The 15551-nt window shown below is 34.3% G+C and overlaps 1 protein-coding gene across 19 annotated transcripts in view; it reads left to right on the top strand.

Annotated features, from left to right (window-relative positions):
* Positions 1-15551, top strand: part of TBCK (TBC1 domain containing kinase) — a 291657-nt gene that overhangs the window by 55133 nt on the left and 220973 nt on the right. For 12 of the 19 annotated variants that reach the window (XM_054253081.2, XM_078366726.1, XM_054253080.2 and 9 more), the window contains exons 4-5: positions 6325-6439; positions 7984-8057. The exons of 4 other annotated variants lie outside the window; for them this stretch is intronic. In XM_054253081.2, the coding sequence (XP_054109056.1) occupies positions 6325-6439; positions 7984-8057 (189 nt within the window). Of the gene's footprint in view, positions 1-2767; positions 2815-6324; positions 6440-7983; positions 8058-15551 lie in introns of all 19 variants that reach the window. 3 more of the 19 variants (XM_054253088.2, XM_078366731.1, XM_078366734.1) reach the window with 1 other exon arrangement.

A 15551-nucleotide genomic window follows, 5' to 3' on the forward strand; every position in this document is an offset into this window, starting at 1 on the left:
ACTAAAAGATTATAGATTCTCTCTTGAGATGTTACTCTATTAGTGGTAAATACTTTATCTTTGCCCCTTGTACCCATTGTGTGATGTTATTTTATATATGTATTTTAACACATATTTATTGAACATGCACATTACAGACACTGATAGGTATAGGGAGTCATATTTGAATAAGGTAGTACATACTCAAGGTACAGTGGGAATGGCAAACCTATATAGAAATAATTACTATAAAATCAAGAAACTCTACAACTGTGTACTGTCAGAAATCAAGAAAGGGAGTTCAGTTCTACCACAAGGGAGAGCCATTGAATGAGTAGCCATTAAGAGTCTTTACAAAAAAAGTAATTTAAATGACAAACTACATCTGTCAGAATAAAAAAGGATGTCAAAAAGGGGCTGATTGGCTGGGGTAATAGAGGAGCCCTAGAGAACAGGGACGTGAAGGTCTTGATGAGCTTAAAGAGTAGGTTCTCAGAAATGAGAAACAGAGAAGTATAGGAGATTGTAGTTAAAAATCTGGATGTTTTAAGTAAATACAGGTTGAGCAGTGTCTCGTTTTAACAAACTATCTGTATTTGGGAATACGGGCTGGGGTTAGATGAAAACCTGTGACTGTGAACATGTGAAGTCCTTCAATCTGCACAAGTACTAAATCCATGATCTTGGCCTCAGTATATTTTAACCAACAGCTACAGGTGATTTATGAATGATTTAATCACTGCCATTAAATTTCCTTTGAAATACATCTGGAAAGGGATAAACAAAATGTACCTGGAATTACACTAACTGAATAGATTTGAAAATGTATTAAGCCATGTTCAAAATCCAAATACAACTGAGTTGACTTATACCTAGAAACTATTAAATGTCCGTTTTTGGTGATGGTGGTGGTGGTGATAATGGTTTTCTCTTTTAGGTTTTAAGCTTACCCTCCCAAGATTTATGATTTTTATGAGTCTGTTTTGGTTTTATCAATGTTATAAATGAATTTTTATGTTTTATTTTTCTTTGAAGACAAAGGAAAAGGGTGAATAATTTCGTATCTGCTAAGTTAATTGCTTATATATTAACTTGTATAAATTTTATATATTACAAAATTATCAGTTTGTAAACCTAACTTTCCAAGTATACTGTAGGCTTGTTGATAGTGCACATCAATTCTTCTTCTTGGTATCTGTGGGGCCCACAGATTCAGTAACAAATAACCACTCAATTGATATGTTTGAATATAAATAAAAATGTCTTCAAATGTCATTTTGCTTTATTAGAAGTTATCAATTATATTATTTTAAAAACTACCTTTTCATCTTATTTATATATTTATCATAACCAAAGGTTCTTATGTTCATTTGTTCGGGAAAATGATGAAAAAGTAAATGTTAGCCACCCAGGCCCTGAAGTAACAATAGTTCCTGGAAATGTCAAAAGGAATAGAATATTTTTTTATTTGAATTATAATTTTGCATTTTCTAGGTTACTGATGTGTTTGTCTATTTAACAAGTTCTCACCTGGGATTTGTGTAGGATAAAGTCCTGTTGGCCCCTGTCAGTATCTTTTTTATTTAATGGTGTGAATCCCAGTCTCTTAATCCGAAATCTTCTCTTAGTGTCTATGTTCAATTAAACTATAACATGTTAATTATTACTAGACATATGTTAGTTTTACTTTACTGTTGCATTAGGTACTTAAAAAATTTCTGGATCCATAACTTAAAAACCAAGTAAATATACAAAATTCTGCAAATACTGATTCGTTCTCATTATAGAAAATACTTTTTTTTGTTCTTTATACCTTATATTTCAAAACGGATTAAAAAATTGAATCATAAGAATATGAAAGGGTAGAAAAGCAAATCAGATTGTAATTAACATGTATTCTCAAGTAATGGCTAAGAAAGGGTATGTCATTTATATGTTTGAATTTTTTAAAAGTTATTTTGGTATGTATGTTCAGCTCATTTTGAACATGAATGTGCTTTTTGACATGCATGTCTAATATCTAATATATCACAATTAGCAAAAGCACAGCATAGAAAGTAGAAAATGTAGTCTGTGTGTTCAGTAGTTTCAGAACCTGTTCAATGGGAAAATTACTTTAAAGATTTGGTTTTAATTTCACGAGAAAGACATCTATATTGAAGTAGTGTGCAGCTGAGGTCCTCTAGTGTCACAGCTGAATATGGCATCAGTTTTTAAGATTCTGTGAATTGTATGAGAGACAAGAACAAGAGAAGCTACTCTAAAATTGACTTGTAGAGCCAAATGAGTTCATAAAACTAGGTTTATATTTTGTTAATCCCATGGAAAGTTTTTCTTTGTTTTTAAGGGAAAGACTTTGTTTTATTTCATGTGCACATATTTATCAATGTAATTGTGCTTTTATATAAAATCCTTACCTCTTTAACTATTGGTAAGTTGCAAATAATTTTTCTTAAGTTTGGGATATTGCCATTTGTACAGTTTATTTTTTGAAGATGTTTATGAAAACTCTGTTTACCCCAAATTATGCTTGTTTTGCACATTCCCTATTTGTTTGAGACTCAGTGATATGGCAGTTTAATATGGGAGAAATTTATTTGATAAAAAGGAATAATTTACAGTCGATTTAAATAGAATTCTTTATAAATAGTAACTTTCATTGCTTCTTTTTTACACATATCATGGGGAATATCAACTTACTCCTTTACTTCAAAATATGACTGACAGCCAGGGATTGGATTACCAGATATTTGAGGCAAAAAAAATAGTTTTTTTTTTTTTTTTTTAGAAAACCAGAGCCTGGAGAAGGGGTGGAGAAGAAGTACTCACTACAGAGTAAATGAAGATATCACTCTTTTTTCCAGTATTAAAAGAGTTCTAACTATTCTCAGAGATACTCAAAGGAGTGATGTATCCATAACCAAAGAACAGTATCGACAAGGAGCAACTAGAGGACATAACAGAAATCCTAGAAATTAATGGATTTCTCTCTCTCTCTCTCTCTCTCTGGATCTCTGGATATCTCTCTCCTGGAATTAAGTTATAATAGATAAGACTAAAGACTGTGCTCTTAAAACAAAAAGTTAATACAACAGGATGATTATAGTCAATAATTTAATTGTACATCTTAAAATAACTGAAAGTAGAATTGAATTTTTTATAACACAAAGGATAAATACTTGAGGGGCACCCCATTTTACATGGTGTGATTATTACACATTTCATGCCTATATCAAAACTCATGTACCCCATAAATATATATACCTACTATGTACTCACAAAAATCAAATAAAAAAAAAATAATTCCAGTTCTCATCTACCTAAGAGTTCCAACTTAGTGAAAGAAAGAGAGAAAATAGTGAAAGACATAACAAATCAAATTTTCCTTGTTAATGTTTCTGTGTAAATGGAACACGAGTCTTCAGATTAAAAGGGCATGCATGCTTAATGCTGACTGGCACAAATGTGCTCACACTAGACATACTGGGCTGAAATTTTATAACTGTAGGGATAAAGTAAAAATAATTCTCAAAGCTTCCCAGGAAGGAGTAACAGATGTCTACAACAAAGTTGGAATCAGAGTTATACTAGCCTTCTTGCTATTAATAAAGAATGCTGTAAGACAGTGGAGTAATTCTTGCCAAGTTTAAAGGCAGGAATAAGATATTTTTAGATGAGCCATGCATGAAAATGTCCTACTCGTGCTCCCTGTATGAAACAATTTCTAAAGATATAGATAAACAAAAATAAATAAAAATATTATGAGATGTAAAAATTACAGTAGCTGATGATAATCTTCACAAGTAGAGTTCTAAAATTATGGTGTCCATTCAATCTTGATGACTAAGACATTTTCTCTTGGGAACAAGGGTTTAAGTGGCCTAGGTTTGTATTTCCTTCTCTGCTTAGTTCTACAGTAAATATTTGTTAATCATTATTATCATATGGCAGTGTGCCAGTCACTTCCCATCTTTCTCAGAGTAAAAGCCAAAGGCCTTACAGTGGCCTAAAGGGCCTTGCATCATCTGACCTGTAGCAACCTCTCTGAGCTTATCTCCTGTCACTTTATTCTTTGCTCATTCTCCTGTATGCACTGAATATATTTTTGTGAGCTGCTGACATTATACTAGTTCAGGGCTTGATTGCTGTGTCCTCTGTCCGAATCATACATTTTCCGGAGACCTACCTGACTTTATGACTTCTTGTAGATTTCTACGTAATGATCAGCTTCTCAGTGAGGACTTCCCTGAGCACATTGTATATCTTGTCTACTTTATTTTTTTCTTCATTTAATCGCTACACTTCAAATTATCTATTTAGTTATTTGTTTCACCTTCCAGAAAGGAGTGTAGGTTTCCTTTATCCCACATATCATTTGATAATGTAAAAACAATATAACTAATACAGATAAGGAGTTGGGGAAGAAAAATGGGGAAGTTGTGTATGTCAACCGTATCCTCTTGCAAAGAGTTAGTTATATTAAGTAAAAGTCTAACCACCAGAAGAATTGAAAACAACAATTGCTGATGATTATTTGATAATGTAAAACAATGTAACTAATAAAAAGGAGTTGAGGAAGAAAAATAGTAAAGTTGTGAAAATACGTCAACTATATCCTCTTGCATAGTGAAGAGTTAGTTATGCTAAGTAAGTAAAAGTCTAATCACCAGAAGAATTGAAAACAAAAATTGCTGATTCCCATTGGAAAGTCAAACTAGGATAAGAGATGCAGATTTTAGCTTTTATCTATCCCTGGTTATTTCTTTTGGTTTTAATTTAAGAGAGAGAATCAGGTTGCAATTATTTTTATAAAAATTTTATTCAATTAACTGTTTTTTTTTAAGTCAGGTTTATTAAGGTATAATTTACATCATACCTTAAAATTTATCCTGTTTAATGTAAAGTTCAAAGAGTTTGATAAACAAAGGTATGTACGCACCATCAAAATCAAGAATAGAACAGTTCCCTCACACCACAACATTTTCCCATACTCTTTTGTAGTCCACCCACCCCCCCACTCAAGCCCAGGGCAATCTGTTAGTCCATTTTTTACGTTTTAACCTATGTCTTTTATTTAGTGTGGGTTTCTCATAGACTGAGTATAACTGAGTTTAAATTCTTATCAAATCTAACAATCTTTATGTTTTAATTTGTGAGTTGAGACCATTTATACTTAATATAACTATTGCTAAATAGAAAATCTATTAGTCATTTTCTATTTGTTCTGTCCTTTTTTCTTTTTTACTTTTATTGTGCCTGTTTGTGGATTGAATTTTTTTTATGATTCCATTTTATCTCTAGTATTGGTTTTAAAAATTACGTTTAGTATCTATCTACAAACACAAATTTGATTTTAGAAAAATTAAAAAAAATGGATAGATAGGAAAATATATACCAAAATGTTAGTATCATAGATATGGGGAAATTTCCTAGGTGATTGATTAAAAAATTATAGGATAATTAATAAAGCTAGTTTAATTGTATGTCAATATTACATTTGTCTTAAATTTTATTCTGAGATTTAAACTTTTCAAAAAAAAAATGCTGACAGGAAAGAATTTTAATGCAGACACCAATGTCTGCAAATAAACAATCCCTACTTTATAAAGAGTTAATGATAAAATTAAAACATGCTCCAAATTTTACTTACCCCTGCTAAGTAGCAATACTTACCCAAATATAGTACCTGTTTCCAGGTAATTTACTTGAATAGACTTGCAAATTAGAAAAAAAAATTAGAGAGATGGATGGTGAGAGAGAGGAGGGAAAAGGGGAAGGAAACTGGAGGATATCTGTGTGAAGGATGACTTGTAGAAGATAGGATAAGAATTAAAGGGAAATGTTTGCTTAATCATAAATGACCAGAAGTTGCTTTATAAGTTGAGTATGGAAAATAAGCTAGTGTCTGTATACCATAAAATACATTGTTATACTATTTTCAGTGGCTTAGGCATTTTGTATGGAGCAGAATAGTTTTTAGTGACTTAGTTCTGCCATAAGTAAGTCTGAAACTTAACTGATAATTTGGCAAAGCCAAACCTGCTATAGGTTCGTTGCACTTACCACGAAAATTAAAGTCCTTTCCTGGAAGGACCAAATACTGCAATTACAGTAATCTTTAGGAAACTATAGGCTCTTTGTCAGATCAATTCCATTATAATCAGAAAATCTAAAATACGTAGAGGTAGATATTTTGGAAAATATACAGATTTTATTTTCTCAGAATAAAAGAGGAGCAATAAAAACATAACTTTTTGTATGTTTATGCTAGGTCACATTTCACTTGTTAAATCAAGTCCTTTATTTGCATTGTAATTGACCTTTGACTTTTTGTTTTCTTTGTAGCTGTTCAACAGTTTTGTGCATAGCATTTGAGGTTCTTCAGGGCTTGCAGTATATGAACAAACATGGTATAGTACACAGGGCATTGTCTCCTCATAATATCCTGTTGGACCGAAAGGTAATTGTTAAATCATGTAATAAATATTTATATATTGTTTGGAATTGGAAGCAACTGGAATCAGGGCTACTCAATCAGAGGAACAATAGAAGCAGAATATGTTTTAAGAATATTCACAATGAAAAGATAATATGAGAGTGATATAATTGTGGTTTTTGAAAAAAGAATCTTTAAATTATTTAATCTGTATATCTTTCACATGGATTATTTTTTTCCCACTAGACTCATTTTCTGTCTTTATGGTTTTCTAAATTTTATTCTTTTTTCTAAAGCCTTGTGGCTTCCTAACATACTTCTCTGAATTTATTTTCATTTTTAAGAAAATGGCTCTTTTTGCTAGAATGTTGTTTATATAAACCAACTGCATTGTGTTTTCTCTATTTTTCTTCTTCCTCCTTTCCTCTTCTATTTATCTCCTTATATACGAGCTGTTCATTTTACCTCCTTTTACTATTGAAGTACTGCTTCTCTACTGGAAATCTTATGTGGCATTAAGAAGCTAGTAAACCTTGTTAAGAGAATTATGGATAGCAAGGATGTATATTTTCTAGAATAATTGTAATTTTATTTCTCTTCACAAAATATATAAAAACAACTTAAAAGAATTTTTTTCATGGGCATTATTTGCTGTATTAGTAGGATTATTCTTGTTTTCTGGTTCTTTTCCCAAATCAATACTTGGGTGGCCGAGATGACAGCATTGCTGAGCCCAGGAGTTTGAGGCTACAGTGAGCTATGATCATACCACTGCATTCCAGCCTGGATGACAGAGTGACACCCTGTCTCTACAAAACAAATACACAAACAGCGAAAGTGAAAATTACACTCATTAATTTCAAGTTTGTGGCAGTAAAGAATCATTGCCATATCAATCCAAACTGTTTTTAAATATAAATATTTTATAATACTTGGAAATAATGTTCTTGAGAAGACACACCAATTTTAAGATCAACTTAATATTTTCAAAGCCTTATAGATTAAAAGGGAAAAAACTTAAAAGACATAAAGTTATATTTGTCATTTATTAAGAACCTCATACTTAAGATAGTTATTTTTGTTCACAAACAATATAGCAGATTCACCAAAATCTTGATGATTTTTGAACTGATCTTTTCAAGTTAAATTTTCCTATTTCACAGTTAAATTATAACTACAAATGGACTTGCAACCCTGGGAAAAAATTTCCTCTGTGAAAATTATCACAAAACATTTTTACCAGGGTTTTAAGACAGATGAAAACATTTTTGCCTTTTTGTTTTGTGAAATAACTAGACAGTGTAACAGCAAAAATATTAAAGAAAAAGGTCGCTTGTCATTTTGAGATATATGTGTACATATGCCTATGTGCATATTTAATGAGTAAAGCAGACTAAAAATTGGCAGATAGTTTTTTATAAAATTGTATTTAAAAAAATCTTTTATAGTGGTATTTTGATAAAATATTGCTTTATAATGGTTTCTTTAGTTATAAAATGTATAATGATAATTTTCCTTGCCAATTATACTAAAATATTTGATAGTGTTTCTTCTCTTTATTATTGTAGGGACATATTAAATTGGCTAAATTTGGACTTTATCACATGACAGCTCATGGTGATGATGTTGATTTCCCAATAGGGTAAGAGTGTTTTCCTCTATTTTGAGTTTCTTTTTAAATTTTGTAATCTTTGATAACATGCATATTTTGTTAATTATATTTGATGTTCCTTTTTGACATGAAAATAGCTTTTTAAAAATTAGTGCCTCTTTTTTCCATATACTTTTGAATGAGTAGACAATGAGTTTTTCCCAGCATATGTAGATCCTTGATGTTGATCATTCATTGAACTGGCAGAGAATCTAACAGTGTTAACCTTCCTTACATTATAAATTTCCTAATTACCTGTATTTCATTCAGAATCAAATCAACTTAAGGCAAGAAGGACGACTAGATTCTCAATTAATGATAATGTGTGTGTATGAAGAGACTGAAAAACATTTCTCTCACATTACTTTCAATTTAGTGTTTCATGTTTAATTCCCTTTTCTCTAAAATATAATTATATATTAAGACTCAGGTTGAGTCACTGTGGATATTAGAGATAAATTCCATACCTGAAAATCTATGTTTAAGTTCAAAAAGTTTTATTTATTTATTTATTTATTTTAGGGGGGAAAGGAGGAAGGGAGGAAGGCAGGAAGGGAGGGAAGGAGGAAGGGAGGGAGGGAGGAAGGAAGGGATGAAGGAAGGAAGGGAGGAAGGGGGGAGGGAGGGAGGGAGGGAGGGGAAGGAAAGGAAGGAATTCAAGAAATGAGAGAGACATTGCCGACCTGGATCTAGAGGTTTACAAGTTGATTTCTTTTTTTGAGAGAAGGAAAGAAAAAAAAATGAGTAAAGGAGAGAAAGAAAGAGGAAGAGAGAGAGGGAGGGTGAACGGAAATATTGCTTTATTCTGAAAAAAAATGGGTATTAATAATGGCCAATCAATGTTTCATTTAAACCTATGAGTAGGTGTGATGTGGTATTGACAAGAATGTATATTTTATGTATTTGAAGTGGAGAGCTCTATAAATATTTATTAAGTTTACTTGTTCTGGATCTGAGTTCGAGTCCTTGATATCCTTATTAATTTTCTGTCTCATTGAATCTAAGTCTCTATGTATCTGGGTGTTAGGATCGTTAGCTCTTGTTGTTGTATTGATCCTTTTACCACTATATCTTTGTTGCTTTAAAATGTATTTTATCCGCTACGAGAATTGCAACTCCTGCTTTTTATTTACTTATTTATTTATTTTTGCTTTCCATTTGGTTGGTAAATCTTTCTCCATTCCTTTGTTTTGAGTCTTTGTGTATCCTTGCATGTGAAACAGGTCTGGATGTAACATGCCATTGGGTTTCGGCTGTGTCTTTTCATTGGGGGATTTAGTCTATTTAAATTTAGGGTTGTTGCCATTTGATGTTAACTGGCTGTTTGATCCATTCGTTGATGAAAAGTCTTCTTTATGTTGGTGCTCTTTACTTTTTGGTATATTTTTAGTAAGGCTAATACTGGTTGTTTCTTTCTGTGTGTAATGCCTCTTTCAGAAGCTCTTGTAAAGCAGGCCTGGTGGTAATAAAATCTCTGAGTACTTGCTTGTTCATAAAAGATTTTATTTTTCCTTCAGTTGTGAAGCTTAGTTTGGCTGGATATGGAATTCTGGGCTGAAGGTTCTGTTCTTTGAGGATGTTGAATATTGGCCCCCACTCTCTTCTGGCTTGTAGAGTTTCTGCTGAGAGATCTGCTGTAAGTCTGATAGGCTTGCCTTTGTGGGTAACCTGACCTCTCTCTCTGGCTGCCCTTAGTATTTTCTCCTTCGTTTCAACCTTGGGGAATCTAACGATTACGTGCCTTGGGGTTGCTCTTCTTGAGGAATATCTTTTTGATGTTCTCTGTATTACCTGGGGTTGAATATTGACCTGCTTTGCTAGTTCAGGAAAATTTTCCTGAATAGTATCCTGAAGGATATTTTCCAGCTTGGATTCATTCTCTCCGTCACATTCAGGTATACCTATCAAACGTAAATTGGGTCTTTTCACATAGTCCCACATTTCTTGGAGACTTTGCTCATTTTTTTTTATCCTTTTATCTCTAATTTTGTCTTCTTGTTTTCTTTAAGTTGGACGTTGACCTCTGTTATCCTTTCTTCTGCTTGAACAATTCGAGTGTTTAAACCTGTGCATATTTCTCGGAGTTGCTATATTGTATTCTTCAGTTCCATTAATTCACTTATATTCCTCTCTAAGTTGTCTATTCTCAATAGGATTTCGTCAAACCTTTTTTCAAAGTTCTTAGTTTCTTTACATTGGGCTACAACATGTTCTTTTAACTCACAGAAGTTTCTTATTATCCATTCCCTGAAGAGTGATTCTGTCTTTGGGATGCGCTTGTTCTCCATCAAGCCTTGTTCCATTGTTGATGTGGAACTGTGATTATCTTTACAGGGAGAGGCGTTCTGATTTTGAGTATTCTCAACCTTTTTATGCTGGTTTCTTCCCATCATTGTAAATTTATCCTCCTGTTATCTTTGAAATTACCAACTTTCAGATTAGTTCTCTTGATTGGACGTCCAAGTTGTTAGTTCCCAGGGCCAGGCGTGAAGACTGATGGTGCTTTTCTGCCCAGGATTCTCCTGTCTGTCTTCCTTCTTGTGTCCATAATGGGCGACTCTGCCTTTCCCAGGCTCCAAACCTCGGTCAGAAGGGGAACAGTCTCGTTTACTCTGCGCCTAGAGCTGCCGCGCTGAGGTGCTGTCACAGCCTCAGCGCCGGCCACAAGAGTTGCTCTGGCGACTAGTGTGGGTCCTCCAAGCCTTGGTCAGAAGGGGAACCAGTCTCGTTTACTGTGCGCCTCGGTCTCAGGAGTCGTGCTGGGGACCCGTGTGGGTCCTCCAAACCTCGGTCAGAAGGGGAGCCGGCCCTGTTTACTCTGCTCCAAGAGCTGCCGTGCCGAGGTGCTGGCGAAGCCACTGCGCCGGCCACAAGAGTCACTCTGACGACTCGTGTGGGTCCTCCAAGCCTCGGTCAGAAGGGGAACCAGTCTCCTTTACTCTGCGCCAAGAGCTGCCGGGCTGAGGTGCTGTCACAGCCGCTGCGTCTGTCTCAGGAATCATGCTGGGGACCCGTGTGGGTCCTCCAAGCCTCGGTCAGAAGGGGAGCCAGCCCTGTTTAGTCTTCTCTGAGAGCTGCCGCGCCAAGGTGCCGGCGAAACCGCTGCGCCGGCCCAAGAGTCGCCTGGCGACCCATGTGGTTTCTCCACTGGGGATCTTTTGCTCCGTGAGCGACCAGAATTTGTCTGAAAGTGTGGCATCCTCTAGTTCTCTGCGCTTTGACTGAGAGCTACAATCCCGAGCTGTTATCGATTGGCCATCTTGGATCGTTCCCAGAAAGTTTTATTTAAGCACTTTTAGTATGGAATTGCAGATGTAATTTGCCCTCCACAAAAGAAATAGAAGGTTCTTTCATGGATATTCAAGTAGTTGTTTCTGATAAAGATATTTGTGTTATATTTGCGTGGTTGCTTTTAGATTTTTTCATAATATAATTATTTTCTGAAGATTTAAATTGACATTGTTTTAGATAAAATAGTTACAAAAATAGCATAAAGAATTCCTCTATACCCTTCATTAGTTTCTCCAAATGTTAACATTTCACTACATTTGCTTTTCTGTCTTTTTCTCTGAACATACATGTGTGTATGTGTACAATGATTGTTTTTTAGAATCACTTAATAGTAATTAATGTACATAATAGCACTTTAAGTACTTCAGTTTGTATTTTCTAAAAGAAGGACTTTTGTTTTACTTGACCTCAGAACAGTTGTCAAAATGAGGAAACTAAACCTGTGGAGTAATATTATCTAACCTAAAGACCTTAATCATATTTTTTCAATTGTAGTGTGGCTGTGTTTTCATAGTATGCATTTGAGTTTTCCTCTTTGGGCTTCGAAAAATCCATTCTGTAACACCATTACTAAGAATTATAATATGGAGTCACGGAGTATCTTTTTGAAACAGAATGTTACTTAAAAACTTAATTTGATTTTTTTTTAATCTACCTCATACATAACTTGCCCTTTTTTCTTTATAACACAAATTATAGTTTTCTTAACTAAACTTTCTGTTAAATTCATAACCAGTGTCCTACTATTAAGACATAGATAATAAATTTAGACTTTTGTCAGTGAGGAAACATTTATTGAACAATTTTTCTTCTGTTTGTTGGTTTAAAAAAATAAGATTACCTTCTGTCCTCAAGAAGCTCATTGTTTAAGGGGAGGATTTTCTGTTTTGATGGGCTTCTTATTAAGGTACATAAATTCATAGTCTTACAGTTTTGTGTACTGAATAGGCAAAAACCAATTCTGGTTTCATAAGCATGAAAATGACATTTTGCAAAGATAGTCTACAATTTCTTATTTGTTCAATAAAACCCCTTTCGAATATGAAAGGGGTTTTTTATTCAACTTATATTTGAATGTAAGTTTTTAGTGAAGCTCTAGCTCCTTTATCATATATGGTAAATGCCTTTTGAAGTGACTTTTAAGTAGCTATAGTATAAGTGATTTCTGCTGCTTCTTTTGTCTCAATCAATTTGTGTAAGAAAGAAATCCAAAAACATAACATAAAAATTACCTTAAGTTTTTTATTTTTATTTAAAGGTACTTTAGGTTTCAGTGATAAATCGAAGAAAGGAGGTGATTTTTCTTAAACCATGTCAAGTAAGAGCCTCACTTAAATTTAAAATGCTTGGATAGAATTGGTCTTGTGTTACCATTTGGTCTGGCTTGCTTTGAAGTCTTAGACCTAAAAGGCCTTACCAGAAAATATCAAAGAGTAAAATGTGAAACATTAGCCAGGAAAAATAAAGTGATCAAACAGCTAAGGCATGAAAGAAAATATTTACACCCGAAGAAGCTTGCAGTTGATTCAAAAGACAAATATTAAGGAACAACAAAGTAAAATGTTACCATCTGTTTCAAAATACTGTAAAGACTTGGAAATTGGGCATTCATTTCAGTTGGCCAGTAGCTTAATACCTTGTTAAAACATCAAACAGATGTTGAAAGCCACTTGTTATTTACCTCATCAGTCATACTCACAGCAAAGTTCTGGTAATTGTCTCTGAGTGTTAAAATGCTATGCTGCAGAAGAGAAGGTTGTTGAAAAAAGATGACCTACATTAAATAACAATTCTAGAGCTTATTATTTTTTAATAATTTTTCTATGATTAAAAGGGAAACTAAAATATTTGAAACAAAGTTTATCTCTTGTCCTGTCAGACGTCTCCTTAGCTGTTCTATAGCTAAATAAATCTCTTTACCTAGCTCACCCTCCACTTGTCCACGTACTTTATTCTTGCTGGATACAGGACAAGAAATTGGGACCTGCCAAATGGTAGGGCTAAGACAGCTCTAACAAACAGTGCTGAAACAATCCCTTGCTTGCCACATTGCAGGACAGGAGAAAAGAGCTGTAGCCCTTTGGGGAGCCCAGACCTAGGAACTTTCTGAGCCAGGGCTTTGACACTCTCTTTGGGGCTCTGCAGTTCCTGGCCTCTGCAAGCTTCCAGGCACAGCCATGTTCCCTGGTGCCAGCCATGGAAGCTGCTTGCAACATACCTGGTTCAGCTGCAGCCTTACAGGGAGCCAGCCTCTGTGTCAGCACCTGGATCTGCCTGCCCTGATGCAGCCAGTGAGCATGGCTGTGCACAGTGCCAGACCCCAAGCTCACTCATATACCCCTTGCTTCTCCATGCCTGGCTCTCCCTTGGCAGGTGTGGCATCCAGGCCAGTAGCTCGAGCCGACCACAGCCTGCCAGTCCAAGTGGATGGAATGAGCACAGTGGGCCCAAGTAAACTCAGGCAAATGCACCAAGTAAACTCAGGCAAAGACCGTAGAGATTTCCACCTGGCAAAGCAGCACCCCAAAATCCCATGACAGTATGTTCTTTTATAGAAAAAATATAAATCATTTTGAGAGACATTATAAAAGACCTATATAAATATGGAGATATCGTGTTTACAGATTGCTAGGGTCAGTATTGTAAAGATGTTAGTTCTCTACAACCTGTCTTTATATCTTAGCTATTTTCAATAAAAATTTAACTGTATGTGAAAGAGAAAATATTTGGCATGGTAGTTTTAAAATGTATGTAAAGAAGAACGAACACTTGCAAAGAGCCTACATTTTCCCAAAGAGAAACTAAAAGGTGTGTCTGTTCTGAGAGGTCTAACAATTATCAGTAATATTTAATAAAATATATTTTATAGAAAATATTTAAAATAGTGTAATACTGTACTATTAGGCAAATTTACAAAATGAACAGATGAGGGAGCCAAGAAACAAACCTACATATGTTTGGAGATTTGATTTAGGGTACAGCTGACACTGCAGACTACTTAGGGAGAAAGAGATTTCAATAAAGGGAAAAGACCTCAGTTGATTATGTAGGAAAACAAATTGTACCTTGTCTGACATTATATGAAAAATGAATTCTAGATGGATCAAGAAACTTAAGTATAAATGGCTAAACTGTGAAACTTTGACAAAATAATAGATTATTTTGACAAAATCAGTAAGTATAAGGAAAAAAGATTACAAATGAAAGATAAGAACTTCTTATTCATAAACAGATACCATAAACAGAAAGAAAAAACAAAACCACAAAGTGGTAGAAAGTATGTCAAGTCATAATTACTGAAGAAGGCATTAGTATCTGGAATTAAAGAACAACTGCACAGTAAAAGGTTATCATAGCCTAAGACTGTTGTCTTTAGAAAATAAATCCTGCTAGCAATGTTTGCCATTGGCTATTGTCTTGAAACCTCGATTGCAGAAATGTTCCCATGGATCCCTAACTGCTGAGGCTAGTTTCTTGTCGTTGTAAACAACCAAAGCTCTTTATGCTAAACCCTTGCTTTTCTTTTTGAGGTCTTGAATTTTTGTACATGACGGGCAGAGTTTGCCTGTGTGACAAGTTCCAAATAAAATCCTTGAATTTTCAATGGGCTTCCCTGGCCAGAAACATCACATAGCATTTGTTCTTCAAGATGGGAAAGAGATTAAAAGGAAAAAAGAAAAATACATCACATACATGATGCTACATTTTTGTTGCTGGAAGAAGAATGTATTGTGTGTGATCCCTGATAGGAGGGTTAGAGCATAAGGAAGCCTGCATACAGGTTCCTTAAGACTCCCTCTCCATCTTTGTCCCTTGTTATCCAGCTATGTCCTTACTGTGTTACTGAAATAAATTTTAGCTGTGAGTATGCTTAGGTCTAGTAAGTCCTTCTAATGAATTTCTAAACATGAGAGTGGTATTGAGGACCCCAAAACAACTAGAGAAATAAGCAAAAGACTTGAATGGGCATATCACACAATAACAAAATCAAATGAGTAATAAACATATGAACACATGCCTCAATGTCATTAATTTTCAAGGAAATGCAATTGAAAACCACAATAGATTTTATATACCAGATTGTTAAACATTAAAAAAATCCGTTAAGTTTTGGTGAAGAAGTAAAACAATAGGAACTATCATCACTGCTGGCAGGTGTATAGATTGCTATAACGCCTTTTGAAAAACATTTGG

This window comes from Callithrix jacchus, chromosome 3, assembly GCF_049354715.1.
Source record: "Callithrix jacchus isolate 240 chromosome 3, calJac240_pri, whole genome shotgun sequence".
Taxonomy (NCBI): domain Eukaryota; kingdom Metazoa; phylum Chordata; class Mammalia; order Primates; family Cebidae; genus Callithrix; species Callithrix jacchus.